Below are 15,945 nucleotides of genomic sequence, written 5' to 3'. Positions count from 1 at the left end.
GACCCTTCGCTGGCCCTGCTGAAACTCCAGCATCAGTGCTGTCAAATTTCACGTCCCTCAGGGATCCCCGGGGACTGCTTTTAGTTGGTATTCACACTTTCATAACAGCTCCTGTATTTCCAGGGGACACTTAAGTTTTTATGAGAGGTTAAAACAAGTGAAAATCATCACTCAGGTCCGACTTCCAGCTCAGTCACAAACTATTTGTATAGAATCAATAAGTCACTTAACTATCTGGGTCTCAGTTCTTCCTTCCTAAAATGAGGGTTGGAAGAGCTTATTTCTTTGGTCCTTTCCAGCACTAACATTCTCTGAGTTAAAACCATTTTGGCTGGTGTAAGAAAATACGAAGTCACATTTGTCATATTTAGAAAACAGTTTTAGAATCTCTTTAAACGTATGCTGTTTAGCATTTTAAAAGTAAGCATCTGTTTGATGTTGGGGGAAATCAAATTGTAGGCTGCAGATGTGATCCTGTTGTCTGTGGAAACATCTATTTAAAGCCTAGATCTCTAACCAGCCTGGAGGCGGCTGCCAAGATTTCTGTGTTCCTTTACCTGTTTTCTGGTCTTTGTGGGATGAAGATTTGGGAAGTTGTTCTGGCTCATGTGGCTTCTTTTCTCCTGTGTTTAGCACTTTTTCTAGCCTGGGATCATTTTACAGCCTCCCACTGCACTTTCTCTCTGATGTAAGAGCAAAATGTAGTGGCTGCGGACACCCGTGCCCTCGGGATTCAATTTGAGAGCAAACCCTGATGGTCTTTGGATTTGAAATCACTGGGGTGGGGGCGGGGGCTTTCTACTGAGATGCCATGAAGCAAAATTTTCTAGTTTGATGTAAAAACTCAACATTCCAAATCTTTATTCTCTTTTGCTTTTCCTTTTCTGCCTTTTCTATGAAAGGTATAGGTTGTTAAAAAAAAACAAAAGTCAGCGGAGTCCATTTGAAGATCTAATTGGCTTTATTCAATGATTCATGAATCAGGAGGCATCCCATCTGACAAAGAGAAAAAATGCTCCGAGGAGCTGAACAAAATGGGAGATCTTTAAAAGTAGAAGGGGGCAGGGCCAAGGAAAGAGCAGATTCCCTCACTTCCTTTGGGGGATGGAGGGTGGGACAGTAATCAGTGGATTACCTACTACTGCTGACCAGACAAGTCCAGATTGACTGGTGTAAGATTACAGTCCTGGGAGAAGTTGAAACTGCTATTAGGTTGGGAATTAAGTCTTGGTTTGCTTACGTGAGGCTTCGTACAGGTGACTCCATTTGGGGCCTGTTATCTCTTTTTTTTAACAAAGTGAAACTACAACATCTAAGTTTTTTGGAAGGTTAAATTTTTGTGTTTTGAAGATCTGAGTGACGTTTGGCGGAATGTCACAGAGCTAAATCATGAAGAGTGTGTGTGTATGTGTGTGTGTGTGTGTGTGTGCGCACACATGTGTGTGTAAATGGGTGAAAGGGGGTCCCATGCACTTTTTCCCCTAGTAGTAAATATATCCCATTCTCACGTATCTTAAAGATTCAAAGTTTGTAGAGGTTTTTTGTTGTTGTTTTCGGCTTTTGTTTGTTTGGGTTTTTGTGTTTGTTTGTTTTTTGTGTGTGTTTCTGCATCCCCTTCCAGCTCTCATACCCATCTTACTTATTTACATCAACAGAAAGTACTGAAAATTGTAACCTATTTACTCTTTCATTATTCTCTGGAACGCCTAGCTCTTAAAATCCAATTTGAGAGAATATTCTTACAACTGAATTAAAACTCAAGGGAGAACTTCATATTTAGACGCTGTAAGGGTAAATGCCCCAAACTAAAAGGCTCTAAAAATAGGATCTCAGAAACCAAATTTAGGAAGGCTAGACTCTCTATAAGTGATGATAATAGTGAGTCTTATTTTTATAATAATAATTGATACTATTCATGACGTGCTGGTTACATCCCAGACTCCATCTGCTATATATCAATAACAATAAAGCGAAATTTTTGTTTGTTTGCTTGTGTCATACCAAAAAGGCTTAATGGATTTTTTTCAATTTAAAGAGATCTGATTACAAATAGTGACAGATACGCTTGCACTCAGTCGCTCTGTGAGGCCACTGGTGAGTGTGGGCCTGAGCCTCTGAAGAAGCAGAAAGTGAGGTACTACCAGAGGCTCCAAGGCTCGAGGATGTGGAGGACAGGCATGCTGGGAGGCATATGTGAAAATGCAAACAAGGATTATAACCAGGAGCCCCAGGAGGAAAGTCATGGGCCAGGTGCTCCAAAGGAATCATATTCAATTTAAGCCAAGTTGCTTCTCACTTGGACAACTCAATGACATATACTGGAGGAGGGAAGGAACACAATAGTTTTTGACAATAATTAATGAGTCTTGAGCAGTGCTGGAAAAGCTCGGCAACATTTTGTGTGTTTGTGTCTGTACATGAGTGCATGAGTGTGTGCCTGTACATGTATGTGTCTATACATGTGTATATGGTATGTGTCTATACATATGTATAGGCATATACATATGAGTATTATCTGTTCATGAGTATGTATCTGTTGTTATGAGTTTATATACATATGTACCTATACATGTGTATATATGTATGTCTGAATACAGGTTGTGCATGTGTCTGTGCACATGTATGTATGAATGTGTCTGTACATACGTATGAGTGTATATCTATACATATAGTGTCCATACATGTGTGTACGAGTGAGTCTACATGTGTGTATCTAGGCATAGGAGTATATATGCATGTGTTTCTATGGCTGTGTATCTATTCATGTATGGATATTTGTATCTGTATTATGTATGTATCCGTGCATATATAAATGTGTGTGTATCTTTGCCATTAAGAGCTTGGGCAATGGAACAGGACAGAACTGGGTTTAAGACTCTTCCATCATAATTGTGCGACCTTGGAGAAATTTCTTGACCTCTTTTTCTTCCAGTCACTTTATCTTTAAATTGGACATAATAATCATTCATGCCTCATAGATTGTAGTGAGGGGCATATCGAAAGATGTTGGTAATGCTCTGGCTTCTAAGCAACTAAAAGCATTAGTCATCACAATCATCACCTTCATCGCCATCTCTAGTCCTCGTGTCCTGAGGACACTGAGGCTGCGAGAGTGAGATACCCCCTTCCAGTGACGTAGACAGTACATTGTAGGTCCAGGATGCTAGCCTCGGTTGGTCTGTGTATTGCCCAGAAGTATCTGTTAGATTGTGATATCTTTCCTGCCTTTCTACACGATCTGGAAAAAACAAGTTGATGGTTCTGGTTATGACCTGTAGACAAGGTTGCTCCATCACCATGGGTGAATGGGAGTCCCTTGCACTGTTTGTACGTCTCTAGTTGAGAACGGGGCAATGGTCCCTGTCCTGGGCAGTGTGAGGTTTGGAGTCCACCAGACCTGAATTTGAGTCCTTAATGTAGCCCAACTTTTGTTTATTTGTTGCTTTTTTCTTGCTTCTTTGGGTGTTTTTAGGACCTCAGATGTACAAATTGGACTTCTAGTAATCCTTGGTTAATGATACACTCTCATCTGTGTTCCCACTTTATTTATTTGTTATTTTTTTAAATGAATGCAGTAAGACCAATGAGACCACCTTCCCAAACAAAGCTAGGATTTGTCAGTAACCCAGTAAACCATCTAACCATTGGACTCTTCCCTCATTTCATCCCAGCTCCGCCTGCATTGACCTCATCCTGAATCTCACGTTTATTACTCCTTTATTTTCCTTTACATGCAATCTTATTGCATTCATAAGTATTCTGAAAAAGACACTTTTAATCGTGATTGTTTTTTACTTTCTGAAGAGGACATAATGTTGCATGTAATCCTTTGAGATTAGCCTTTTATTGGGGAGATTCAGCTCCATTCTGATATGCTGTACTACTTTACTTTGTTCTATTGTTTAATATTCAAATTTATAAGACATTCCATAGTTTATTAATACACTCACTTGTTGATGGGGCATTTGTGTATCTTCAGGATTTTACTGTTGTGGAGAGAGCTGTTTTGACATTGTTGAGCATAGCTCTTCCTGCACATGTCCAAGAATTTCTCTTGGACAGGAGTGGAATTGCTGGATCGTAGGGTGGATGAATGTTTAACTTCAGGAAATATTACCAAATTGTTTTCCAAAGTTGGTTGCCCCAATTGTCACTCTCCTTGCAATATGGATCCACAGTCCTTTAACACTTGGAATTGTTAGACTTTTTCATTTTTGCTAATTGAATGGGTATAAAATGGTTATCTCATTGGGGTTTTAATTTACATTTCTCTGACAATTAATGATGATGAATACTTCTCAGGCTTACTGGCTGTATGTCTTTATTCTGCCATGAAATGTCTCTTCATATATTTTGATTGCTTTTCTCTTGGGTTGTCATTTTCTTACTGGTTTGTAGGAGATGTTGGGCAAGTTACTTAATCGTTTTTGAGATAATTTCTGCATCTGCAAAGCTGAGGATGGGACCTCCCTGGTGGCGCAGTGGTTGGGAGTCTGCCTGCCAATGCAGGGGACATGGGTTCGAGCCCTGCTCCGGGAAGATCCCACATGCCACGGAGCAACTAAGCTTGTGCACCACAACTACTGAGCCTGAGCTCTAGAGCCCACAAACCACAACTACTGAGCCTGCATGCCACAACTACTGAAATCCACGTGCCTAGAGCCTGTGCTCCGCAACAAGAGAAGCCACCGCAATGAGCACCCCACGCACCGCAACGAAGAGTAGCCCCCTCTCGCCGCAACTAGAGAAAGCCCACGTGCAGCAACGAAGACCCAACACAGCCAAAAATAAATAAATAGATTTTTTTTTTTTAAATGGGGATGATAATTCAGTGTTCAGCGGGTTGATTTTTGGATTCATGTTTACATATGGTGCCGTAAATACTGACATAGAGCACAACAGATGACCCCCAAAAATGTTAGTTCTTGCTCGCTGCTTTAGTGAGCAGAAACTAACTTTGGAGCCTCCGTTTGGTAGACTGGCTTTGTTGGAATTTGCCCCGTTTGCTTAGTTGGAGAATCTCTGCTAATTGGCCTGGGCAGTGTAGTCCTCCTAATAGTTTTATAGTTTAGGGAATAAAGCAGTTCAATGCACTCAGACTCCCTTGGAAGAAATACAGGGAAAGAAAGTGGAAGGGAAGAACTTCAGTGGAGTCCTTGGAAAAATGAAGGAAAAACAAATCAGTATCACTATTCCATTTTGCTCTCAATAGCCCTGTCTGTAGATGTTTGAAGTGTGTATTCATATGGCAATGGGGGAAACTAAGGGGTTTTTTAATGCTCATCTACATAATTAAACTGAAAATTCGATACCAAGCAAAATATTCTGCAGTGCTGCTTGGGAGCCAGCGGTCATAGGAAGCCCTATGTGACTTGAGGTGTCCTGTTTGCTGCTGCTGAAGCTCCTTCCACAGCACTTTTCCGAGCGCTGCACAGTCATGCAGAGAAGCTACAGAAGGAACCAGGAAGACCATTAGGAGACGGATCTGAAAGACACTGTAAGATACTGTGCAGTGATTTCTTCCTGCTCCTGGCTTGTTTTACGAGCGTTGAATTCAAGGAGAGTAGCTGGATGTGGTAGGAAAACAATTGCTTTACCGTGGTTCTGTTTGTGTTTCGTTGAGTCTATTCTTGGAGGAATAGAAGCCAGGATGCCAGCTCTCCGGTCACTTTGAAATTGCTGCACTGCAGTATGCCATCCTTCATCTGCCTCTATCTGTGCTCGAAGTCCCTCTTAGGATTTGGAGGTAACGTTTTCGTCTTCCTAACATGAATAGTACTCATGAGAAATGACCGTTTTTAGGGACTTACTCTTAATTGGATAAATATTTAAGCAAGTCCACATGTAAATTCAGCCAGGGAAATGTGGAAATTCTTCTTTAGTGCCTGATGCCTCTGAAAATGTTGGTTCATTCGTGACTTTGCTATGTTGATTGTTCTCTAGTCTTCCTCTGGTTTAAAAGCTTTGCTTTTCAGTTTTTAGCAGGAAAATCTGGAAATAAGAACAGACGAGGTTTAGCAACAATGTCATCTCACCTTTCCCTTTGTCCTTCTTAGTCTCCGCCAGTCTGAGTCATCAGAAACTCTTTGCTCCAAGGATACATCTTAGAGAGTTTGGAAACAGCTTTTAGTTGTGATGGCAACTTCAGTTGAAGAAATAAATGGTTAAGAGAAAAGTTTGAATGCTCTCCGAAGACAAGAATGCCACGGGCTTATGCTTAGGTTTTGCAGTTCACAAGTTGTAATTCACTTTCCTTTGTGCCAAGAATTACACAGATGAATAGTCAAATATAACTTACATTATTTCGTAAGTAATTGTAAAAAACAACTTCATTAAAACATGGATGATACATATACCTCAAAGGGCTGAAGCTGGCCATCAGTCAAGCCAGGAACCTATTTTCAGGCTGGAGAGTCTCATGTCTGGCTCCCTCGGTGACTTTTGTCAGTCTTTTGTTGATCATTGGGAAAGTGAATTTTAACAATAATTGGTGTTAGAAGTGATTAATTAGCAAGGTATGTATACAGAAACTCAGAGAGGGTTTTCAGTGGGCTCTTCTCCTGTTGAAATGTATTGATCTTGACATGTATTTAATCAAGAGGGTTCTTAATCTTTCCAAAAGGGCTGCTTCCTCTCTGTCATCTTCCTCATCCTGAGAGACAGGGGCCTTTGGATGAACAGGAACGTAACCCCTTTTGTGCCAACTACTGAGTTGCTAATTTCTCTTAATTCTTTCCTATTCTGATAGTAACTTTCAAAAACGTTATTATTAGCTGGGAGATTTGGGTATGATATTTTGAGTATTATCCTTGTATTGTACCACATTATATTTTCCCTTGATTGTCTGCTTCTGAAATATTTCTTACATTATGTTTTCAGTGAATCCAGAAATTTTTGCAAAACTATATAAAAATTAACTTTCTCTTATGGCAGTTACAGAGAAAATAGGCCTCTCTTAATAGAGCTGTTTTGCTTCAAATGAACTTTGATAGAATGTACCTTTTAGTTGCAAATTGGTGAGAAATTATTTGTACAGAAAATCCAAATCTTGCCCCTCGTTGTTATTGGTACCTGTAGTTTTAGTCACACTTTATTTATGTATTTATTTATTAAAAGTTCGGTTTTATTTATTTATTTTAAATTTATTTATTTATTTATTTTTGGCTGCGTTGGGTCTTCGTTGCTGTGTGCAGGCTTTCTCTAGTTGCCGCGAGCAGGGGCTACTCTTTGTTGTGGTGCGCAGGCTTCTCATTGCGGTGGCTTCTCTTGTTGCAGAGCATAGGCTCTAGGCGTGCTGGCTCAGTAGTTGTGGCACACAGTCTCAGTAGTTGTGGCTCGGGGGCTCTAGAGTGCAGGTTCAGTAGTTGTGGTGCACGGGCTTAGTTGCTCCGTGGCATGTGGGATCTTTCCGGACCAGGGCTCGAACCCACGTCCCCTGCATTGGCAGGCGGATTATTAACTACCACGCCACCAGGGAAGTCCCTATTCACACTTTATGTGTAATGAGAGTAAGAATCAGAGAGGTTTGCATGACTCGGAATTAAACAGGAAATAGTAGAACAGACAGATGGACCTAAGAACAGAAGGCAGTCTCTTCCCTCCAGGTTGAGAACTTTCTCCCCACCAGTAGCCATCCCTACAGCACCAGTTGCCAGCCCTATGGTACCAGTGTGGTCTAACTGAAGTAATAGGCATGCACTGGAATCTGGTGGGCACACTTGGAGAAGTTATGATAAAGTCAGGTTATGAAGGGCTTTACAAGTTGGATGGAAGAGGCTAGAAATGAGAAAAGTTGTGTCAGAGGGGTCCCAAATTCAGTGACTTGCTAGGAGGACCCATAAGATTCAGCATACCTTTGTGCTCACAGCTGAGATTAATTACAGCAAAATGTTGCAGAGCAAAGGGAAGGGGTACATGGGTGATGCCTTGGGGAAACCAGCCCTGAGCTTCCAAAGGTCCTCTGCCCATGTAGTCACACAGGACATGCCTAATTCCTCCAGCAACAGACTGACAACACATGGAAAATGTTGTCCACCTGGCAAATTACTAGAGACTCCATGCCCAGGAGTTTTATTGGGGGCTGGTCCCATGGACATCCTCTGCCGAGTACCCATCAGAATTCCAGGCTCCCAGAAGGAAAGCGGGTCTTCGGCATAAGCCACATTGTTTGTACCAACAGTCTGGGCCCAGCAAGTCACCTGATCAGCTGGGAGCAAAGGGAACTCTTTCCCAATCCAAGTTCCCAAGCACCAGCCAAGGGCCACCCTTGCAAGCTGGGCTCTCTAAGGATAGCATCTCAACCCTGCTGTGCTAACTCTTTTCTGCACAGGAGCTATTGTAGGTTGTTGAACAGCTACAGTGACCTTGAAAACCATTGTTCAAAAGATTTCATTGGAGTGGAGTGGAGAACAGAGTGGAGTAGTTGGTGAGAGACTGGAACCAGGAGGTTGGAAATAATCCAGTCCAAATCTCAGATATCAGTGTGAGAATAAAAAGAGGAGGGATAGATGTAAGAGATAGTTGGCCAGGAGAATAAATGGCTTGGAGATAAGGAAGGAGGGAATAGGAAGACGTTTTCAAGTCTGGGAGATGAAATACCTGGTAGATTTTTTCTGGCAGAAGAGGATTACTTAGGTAGAGCCACTCGATGGGAAGGGAAACATTCTAAATTCTGGATATATTGATAAAATATAGAATTTACATATATTATATATTATGTTTAGAATATATTATTTATATTATAATATGTATATTATATATTATAAAATAATCAAAGTATATGTATATTTATTGTATATATTATAAAATATGCATATTTTACCAATGAAATACATTCAAGATATTGGTAAATTATTTAAAAAACTGATTCTAACATGAAATTCATGTCCATGGTATATTCTTGTGTCATGATTAGACAAGTAGAGTAAATCGCATAGTAAAATAATTAGTGTTGAGAGGAAAATTTGACTTGTAGTAGCAGTGAAGGAGACACCATTAACAGACATAATTTAAACCTAGAAATAGTATTCACGTCATTTAAAAGTATTTATTTTCAGCAACTTTTTCCAGCTTTTTATTCTACTTACCACCCATTGACAGTTGGAACGCTTTACCTGAGCTGTGTAATCTCATCTTGATTTTTTTAAAAACATAAATAGCTCATGTTTTCTTATGTGTTTGCAAGTAAGACAGAAGTAGCCTGTGAGCAATTCCCTAGAGGTTTCTGTGCTGTATCTCCAGCCAGATGGCTTCTGAGAGTCCACAGTTATATTTCCTCCCCATAGTTACTACATTAACTATCCAAGTCCTATCTATTGATTATAACTGCTTTTGATCAGAAAAATAATCATTTCACTTAGCCAAAACAACATTTCTATATGTGTTTTTTGTTGTTGTTGTTGTTTTAATGAAGGTTCTCTCTCACTTGTGGGGGCAGAAAGTATAGTAACAGGTTTGGGATAATTTTTAGACTTGCATGTGTGGGGGACACATGTGATGCAGGAGTTGGGCAAAACTACTTCATAAATATGTGTATTGTGGAGACGACATTCTTATGTTATTCAAATTGGATGTGTCATGATTTTAAATGTCACATTCGGATTTAATGTAAGAAATTCCTGACTGGCATTTTCTCGACTTTCCTTAGAAGTGACCCCATAGCCATGGAAACTTACTTTCAGTTCCTTGCTGCTCAAGAGTGAGGTTTTTCTCTTTCCTTCTTGCAAGCCCTCCCAGCCCCACCTACTCCTGTTCCTCAGAACTCTTGCCATCTGCTTTAAATGTCAGGACTCCCGTAAGTGGGGGGAGGGATGGGGCATCCTTCATTCTACTTGGATTCACAAAGTGGAGGTGTAAAAACAGGAAGAAGATTATCTTCTTTATCTTCCATGAGACTGTTTTATTTGTTGTTAATTTTTAAAACTCATATCCCGTGTTGCTCTTAAGTACTTGAATTAGGCACACCAATTGTTCAAATAGAACAAATGGTTGAGGAAGTCAGGTTAAAAGACAATATGGGAATGAAAAAGCAAAGCCAGGACTAGATGAGTCTGAGAGGTGTATACCTTCATGCCTTGTGGATGAGGTAGGTTGCAGATTTGGCTCTTAGGTTCCTAGCAGGGAAAGTGAAGAGGAAAACATGATCAGTGACAGATTTGAAATATCTGTAAGATAAAAACCCAAGTTTTCCAAATCCTAAAACCCAAGAGGAGATTCTTCCGTAGATGCTCTTTAAGGGTAATGTAAAGGACAATAATTCACCAGCACCCTGTAACAGATAGTGAGACTCATATGGCTGTTGACTAGGATGTCATCAATATATGCTTATTTATATGCTGCACAAACCTACTTGAGCAGAAGCAGTTCTAAAAAGACCACTGATGCCCAGTACACAGTCCTGTCCAAAAGCAAAATTCAGGAAATTCAGAGGAATAGGCAGCCCTGTATCCTTCAGCCGATTATATTTATGGATGTATTTCTCCCGACTGGGCTTTTAATAAGAATTACTCAACACAGAATATTGGTTTATTATCTCTGACTAAAACCAGGAGTGGCAGTGTTGCCAAAGTATCTAGGGGTCAATGGAGGAAGTGTTGCTGAACCAAACTTGGGTCCACTTGCCTGAGTAAAGCCAATCTGTTGACACCGGTTGTGGTGAAGGAAAGTGCAGCATTTATTGCAGGCGCCAAGCAAGGAGTCCAGGTAGCTAGTGCTTAAAAGGCCTGAACTCCCCAAAGCTTTCAGGGAAAAGTTTTTAAAGACAGGGGAGGGGAGGGGGGTTGTAGGGTGTGTGATCAGCTTGTGGACAGTCTTCTGATTGGTTGGTAGTGAGATAATCAGGAATCAACATCATCAACCTTCTGGTTCCAAATGGTCTGGGGTCTACACACTTGTGGGCAGCATGCAGTTAGCTTCTTCCACCTGGTGGGGGTTTGAGTATCTGCAAAACTGCTCAAAGAACATGGCTCAGAATATTATGTATAGCCCTTGAGAAGGAAGTAAAGGTCCCTGACTTTGTTTAATGGCTAAACTATTATTATTTTGTCTTGCTTGACTGTTTACCTTTCTTTCTGCATTTTCTCACTTCTCTGATTAAATTTACTCTTTGGAACTCGGGGAAGGCCTAGGAGGCTAAAGTTTTTCTACAGACAAGAGGCAGGTGGAGGACATGGGGTGGGGGGGCTCTGTTTCAGGAAGGCCCCATAGGGTCCTACTCGGCTACAGAAGGACACAGTTAATTTTCTATAGCAAAATTTAAGAACACATCCCTGAATGGATGGTCACTGTGGCTTCACTCAGGGATGAAACAAGGGAGGGCTCATAGCAGGGATAAACATCTTCCTCCAAAAATAGTTCTGGATCCACTTCAGACCAACAGAGAACATAATTCTATCTCAGGTTGTCTTACCTTTATAGCAGTTATTTGGAAAAGTTAAAAATTTGGGCTAGGAATCATGGAACAATCACATTGCTCAGAAATGAAATGTCATTAAAAGCACAGTATGTTATGCTCACTGGAAAAGAAGCCTTAAAATGCATCACGCTGAAATGCAATGAACTACCCATGAGCGATGAACCCTCAGGGGCCTAGCATTTGGTACAGAACAGGCTGAAAAAATAAACTCCAAGAGATGATGCTTAAATTTGGATCACATTCCTGCTCATTTCAAAATACAGGCAAGCCAACCTATAGAACATTTGCGTTCCTTTCTCTAAAGAATAATTTTTTAATAAGCAGGTCAGTGTATTTGAAAATGGAATTTTATTTGACATAAACTAGTGGTTCAACAGTGAGGAAATTTAGAGCCCATATGTATTTCTGATACCTCTTGGAATGCTTTCAGATGTGTTCACAACCACTTTTCTCAGAGTACCTGACTTCAGACTGCCAGAAGTTTTCCACTTTACCCTTCAAAGTGTGCTAGTGTAATGGAGAAGTCCATTTCAAAGCAATGCACATAATTTAAATTCTCCATGTGTACTGCACTTATATTCAGAAAGAAAGTCTCTAAAAACTTGGTGTTTGATAAGAAAGAAATACAGACTATTCAATACAATGAAACCTATTTTACTTCAAGTATGACGAAGTTCGATGGAAAATGCTGATAAGCTTGCTTTCCATAATGACTTCAGTCTGCTCCCTAACCTAACATCTCTTACCACATCTCTGTTGCCAGGCAACAGCAGAGAACTAAAACCTGTGTGAGTAAGGAAAGTTTCCTATGTAAGAATGGGTTGTATTCTTTAAGCGGGTGAACTGCTTATTTAGAATTTTAAATACTTTTTTTTCATGTTAAAAATATTATCAGTGGCCATTCAGCGCCCAAGCCAGCCGCTGTAAGTCTGTTCAATTCCCGATGCTCTTGAAGGATTGAAAAGTAGCACCTAGAGTGAATAGGATGGGTAGTAAACCCCTCTACCTCTAAGCATCCTCCTTATAAGAATTATAACAACCGTACCATAACTAACAAATAATACTCTTTTTAAAGACTCATTAGTAAGAGAAAGACAAATATTATATGACATCACATATGATGATATGTGGAATCTTAAAAAATGATACAAATGAACTTATTTACAAGACAGAAATAGATTCACAGCCATAGAAAACAAACTTATGGTTACCAGAGGGGATAGTGGAGGCGATAAATTAGGAGTTTGGGATTAACACACTTCTATATATCAATATAAAATAGATAAACAAGGACCTACTGTATAGCACAGGGAACTATACTCAATATCTTGTGATACGTATAATGGAAAAGAATTTGAAAATATATATATAAGTATCTATAACTGAATCACTTTGCTGTACACTTGGAACAACCAATGTTGTAAATTAACTACACTTCAATTTAAAAAGAGTGAATTATCAAAACAATTGATCATAGTAAATAAATTCCAATGTTTTGAGCACAAAAAAGACTCAGTGTGCATTTTAGAAAGTTTGAATCATAAATAGTAAATAGTAAATATATAAAAGAAAACAGCACTGACTACAAGTTTTGAAGGGGTGTGTCTTCAACTCTAAGCAAAGTTCATCTAGCTGTATAGCTGGACTTTGCTATAAAAGTACCACAATTTAATTATACCAATGATTTGGTATGAATTATACCAATATATTGTCATGGGGAAATATCAATATGTTAAGAATTCCAACTAAGGATACCAGGTAAACATCCTCCACTCAGATGGAAATCTGTCTCCTCTTGAGACATACACAGAGGAAAAAGAAGCAAGATTTTCACTTCTGCGTAAGAGAAATACACATCTCTGGGTTCGTCACCAAACCTAGTGTTATGAACTGTGTAGTAAAATACATTTGCCCCTTAAGAGGCCAAGAATATGCTCCTCTCTCATCCCTCCCTTTCCTCCCTCAGGTGGGCGACTCATTCACAATGGGGGTATCCCGGATTTGAGGACTGCTTTGTCTATTACACCTCAGCAACGTTTTAATCTAATTGTTCACCACAAGCCTTGCTGACTCTTAATTACTGTTTTGGTCATGCACACAGCAGTGACAGTGATTCCAAATTAGAAAGTGAGTGAATGACAAAAAGTGAGTGATTGAAACATTTGATTAACTTCATACAATAAGTACCAATACTTGGTAAAAATGTTTGGAGGTAGCCGACCACCCTGTTTAAAATGCAGCCATCAAACTAAAAATGTTCCGCTCACCAAAACAGATTCTGCCGTTATTATTTTGCTTCCTTATTTTTTCCTTTAGTTTGCCTCTAGATCTGAAGGGCTCATTTTGAGTATTCCTATTCCAGATTACTGAAAATCGTCCTAAAAAGCTGTGCAGTCCTGTTGAAAGGAAACGTTGCCCAATCAAATCTACAGATTATAATCAGGATACATTTTATAGGGACTTCCCTGGTGGTCCAGTGGTTAAGAGTTTGCACTTCCAATGAAGGGGCTTTGGGAACTAAAATCCCACATGCAGAGTGGTGCAGCCAAAAAAAAAAAAAAAAAGATACATTTTGTAAAATTGTATTTATGGAAAAGTTCCATAGGAGATGGCATAACCAGCACTAAACTCAATCTTTTAAGCAGTTCCTCAAGTTTTTATAACCGAAAGTCTTGGTTTTCTTTTTCTAATTTTTCAGCTTGAGTTTCTTAAAGAATTCTGTAAGTTCAAAGCATGTCGGGGCTATGCCCGGGCTCTTTGAAGAAGTAGCTAACACACAACAATGTATTCAATAACAACTTTTTTTTTTTTTTTTTTTTTTTTTTTTTTTTTGCTATACGTGGGCCTCTCACTGTTGTGGCCTCTCCCGTTGCAGAGCACAGGCTCCAGACGCGCAGGCTCAGCGGCCATGGCTCACGGGCCCAGCCACTCTGCGGCATGTGGGATCTTCCCAGACCGAGGCACGAACCCGTATCCCCTGCATCGGCAGGCAGACTCTCAACCACTGCGCCACCAGGGAAGCCCATAACAACTTCTTAATTTGGAAATTCAGGGGTCTGAAAATACGGACTTGAAGAACAAAATATTTCACTTGGTTCCTCCATTAGAGAACCTGGGAATAATCTGTATATATACTGCTAGGAAGATGCCTTGGGGAAGGTTACTGGAACTTCTGCTAGTCTCTCCTCTTGTTGACAGATAATCAGTATCACCCACAGATGTTTTGCATTTAATCAGGGCTCCCTGGGGAGCCTCCTAGCAAATATGGAGATACCTCTGGGAAATCAAGATCCATATTTTCACGTTGAGTGTTTCAAAAATATTCTTTGATATTTCAACAAAGCCTTTGCTTTCTCTCATACCTGACTTTTTTTTTTTTTTTCTTTTTAACCGTCCAGAAGAATTGGTATACACCATAGTGGAAGGAGAAGGGAAGCTTTTGAGTATGGATGGGATGGTACTCCATTGAGGACCAGGAGTCATCACATTTTTTTGCTTCTGTCTCACCTTAAAAAAGTTTGAAAAACTATGTACCCCTTGAACATTTTTAGGCTCACATCTAAATGCTTTTATGTTAAATTTTTTAATGTTAAATTTAAATGGTTATACACCATGTGGTTTCAGCTATCATGCATATATTATACTTTTCATAATCAAAAAAGTACATCACTCTTTTATAGGTATCTTTTAACATCGTAGCAATTTGCTATCTGTCATCATCTATTTTATAAGGACAGGAACAAACTTTTCTCTTTCAGGTATTTTGCATCATTTCTTTTTTCTCCTTAAACTTGTATTTCTTTCTACTTCCTCTACAGAATATTACCCTCAGGTGATATTTTTACACTTGAAAGTATTTTATTGATTACCTATCATAATTGTCTGCAAAAACTGGGTATATATATTGAAATCTGAACTTTCGTCTTATGTGACCATAACGTTCTAAGTTTGAGAAATATTTTCTGGATTAAGTGATTAATTATTAACAGTAGATGCTTTGATCTAAACAACACCAATATATTACATACTATGATAAACAAGCATAAAAAGTAAACTGTTATTGGAAATTAATCTCTTTATAAGACAGGTAGAGCATTTTTTCTGTTAGTTTATTTATTTGTGGGTAAATATTACATAGTGCTGAGACAAGGTTCAGCAAAATCCTTCCTTCTCCCCTCTTGCCTGCCTTTTTTCTTCTTTTTCTTTCTCCATTTCCTAGCTAAACACAATCAAAATTGTTGAGGTACAAAAGTAGATGTAAATGGAAGAAGAACCATACTACAGTAAATGTTCCCCAATTCTTTGAATATAATATATATAATATAATATATGATATGATATGAGCTACTTCATTTTGCCTTTCCTCAGTTTGGTTGAGTGGAAAAGGTGAGAATTTACCTGAGTTGTGAAAGATTCGTTAATCAGTCACCAAAGTATTTCCAATCAGTGAAGAACTTGACTTGGGCAGTCTCTGGCTAGTCCCCTTTCTTGCCCTCCAGAAGGTCACCATCCTGGGATGACATGCTACACAG

The 15,945-nt window shown here is 39.5% G+C and overlaps 1 protein-coding gene across 16 annotated transcripts in view; it reads left to right on the top strand.

Annotated features, from left to right (window-relative positions):
- EPB41L3 (erythrocyte membrane protein band 4.1 like 3) overlaps nucleotides 1-15,945 on the top strand; it is a 223,223-nt gene that overhangs the window by 44,878 nt on the left and 162,400 nt on the right. For 8 of the 16 annotated variants that reach the window (XM_067015584.1, XM_067015585.1, XM_067015569.1 and 5 more), the window contains exon 1: nucleotides 5,432-5,746. The exons of 5 other annotated variants lie outside the window; for them this stretch is intronic. In XM_067015584.1, coding sequence (XP_066871685.1) covers nucleotides 5,692-5,746 — 55 coding nt within the window. In that variant the 5' untranslated portion in view covers nucleotides 5,432-5,691. Of the gene's footprint in view, nucleotides 1-5,431; nucleotides 5,747-15,945 lie in introns of those variants that run through there. 3 more of the 16 variants (XM_067015566.1, XM_067015570.1, XM_067015588.1) reach the window with 3 other exon arrangements.

The sequence above is a fragment of the Kogia breviceps genome, chromosome 15, assembly GCF_026419965.1.
Source record: "Kogia breviceps isolate mKogBre1 chromosome 15, mKogBre1 haplotype 1, whole genome shotgun sequence".
Lineage (NCBI taxonomy): Eukaryota > Metazoa > Chordata > Mammalia > Artiodactyla > Physeteridae > Kogia > Kogia breviceps.
The sequence above is the reverse complement of the archived record's forward strand: the minus strand, read 5'-3'. Positions and strand labels throughout refer to the sequence as shown.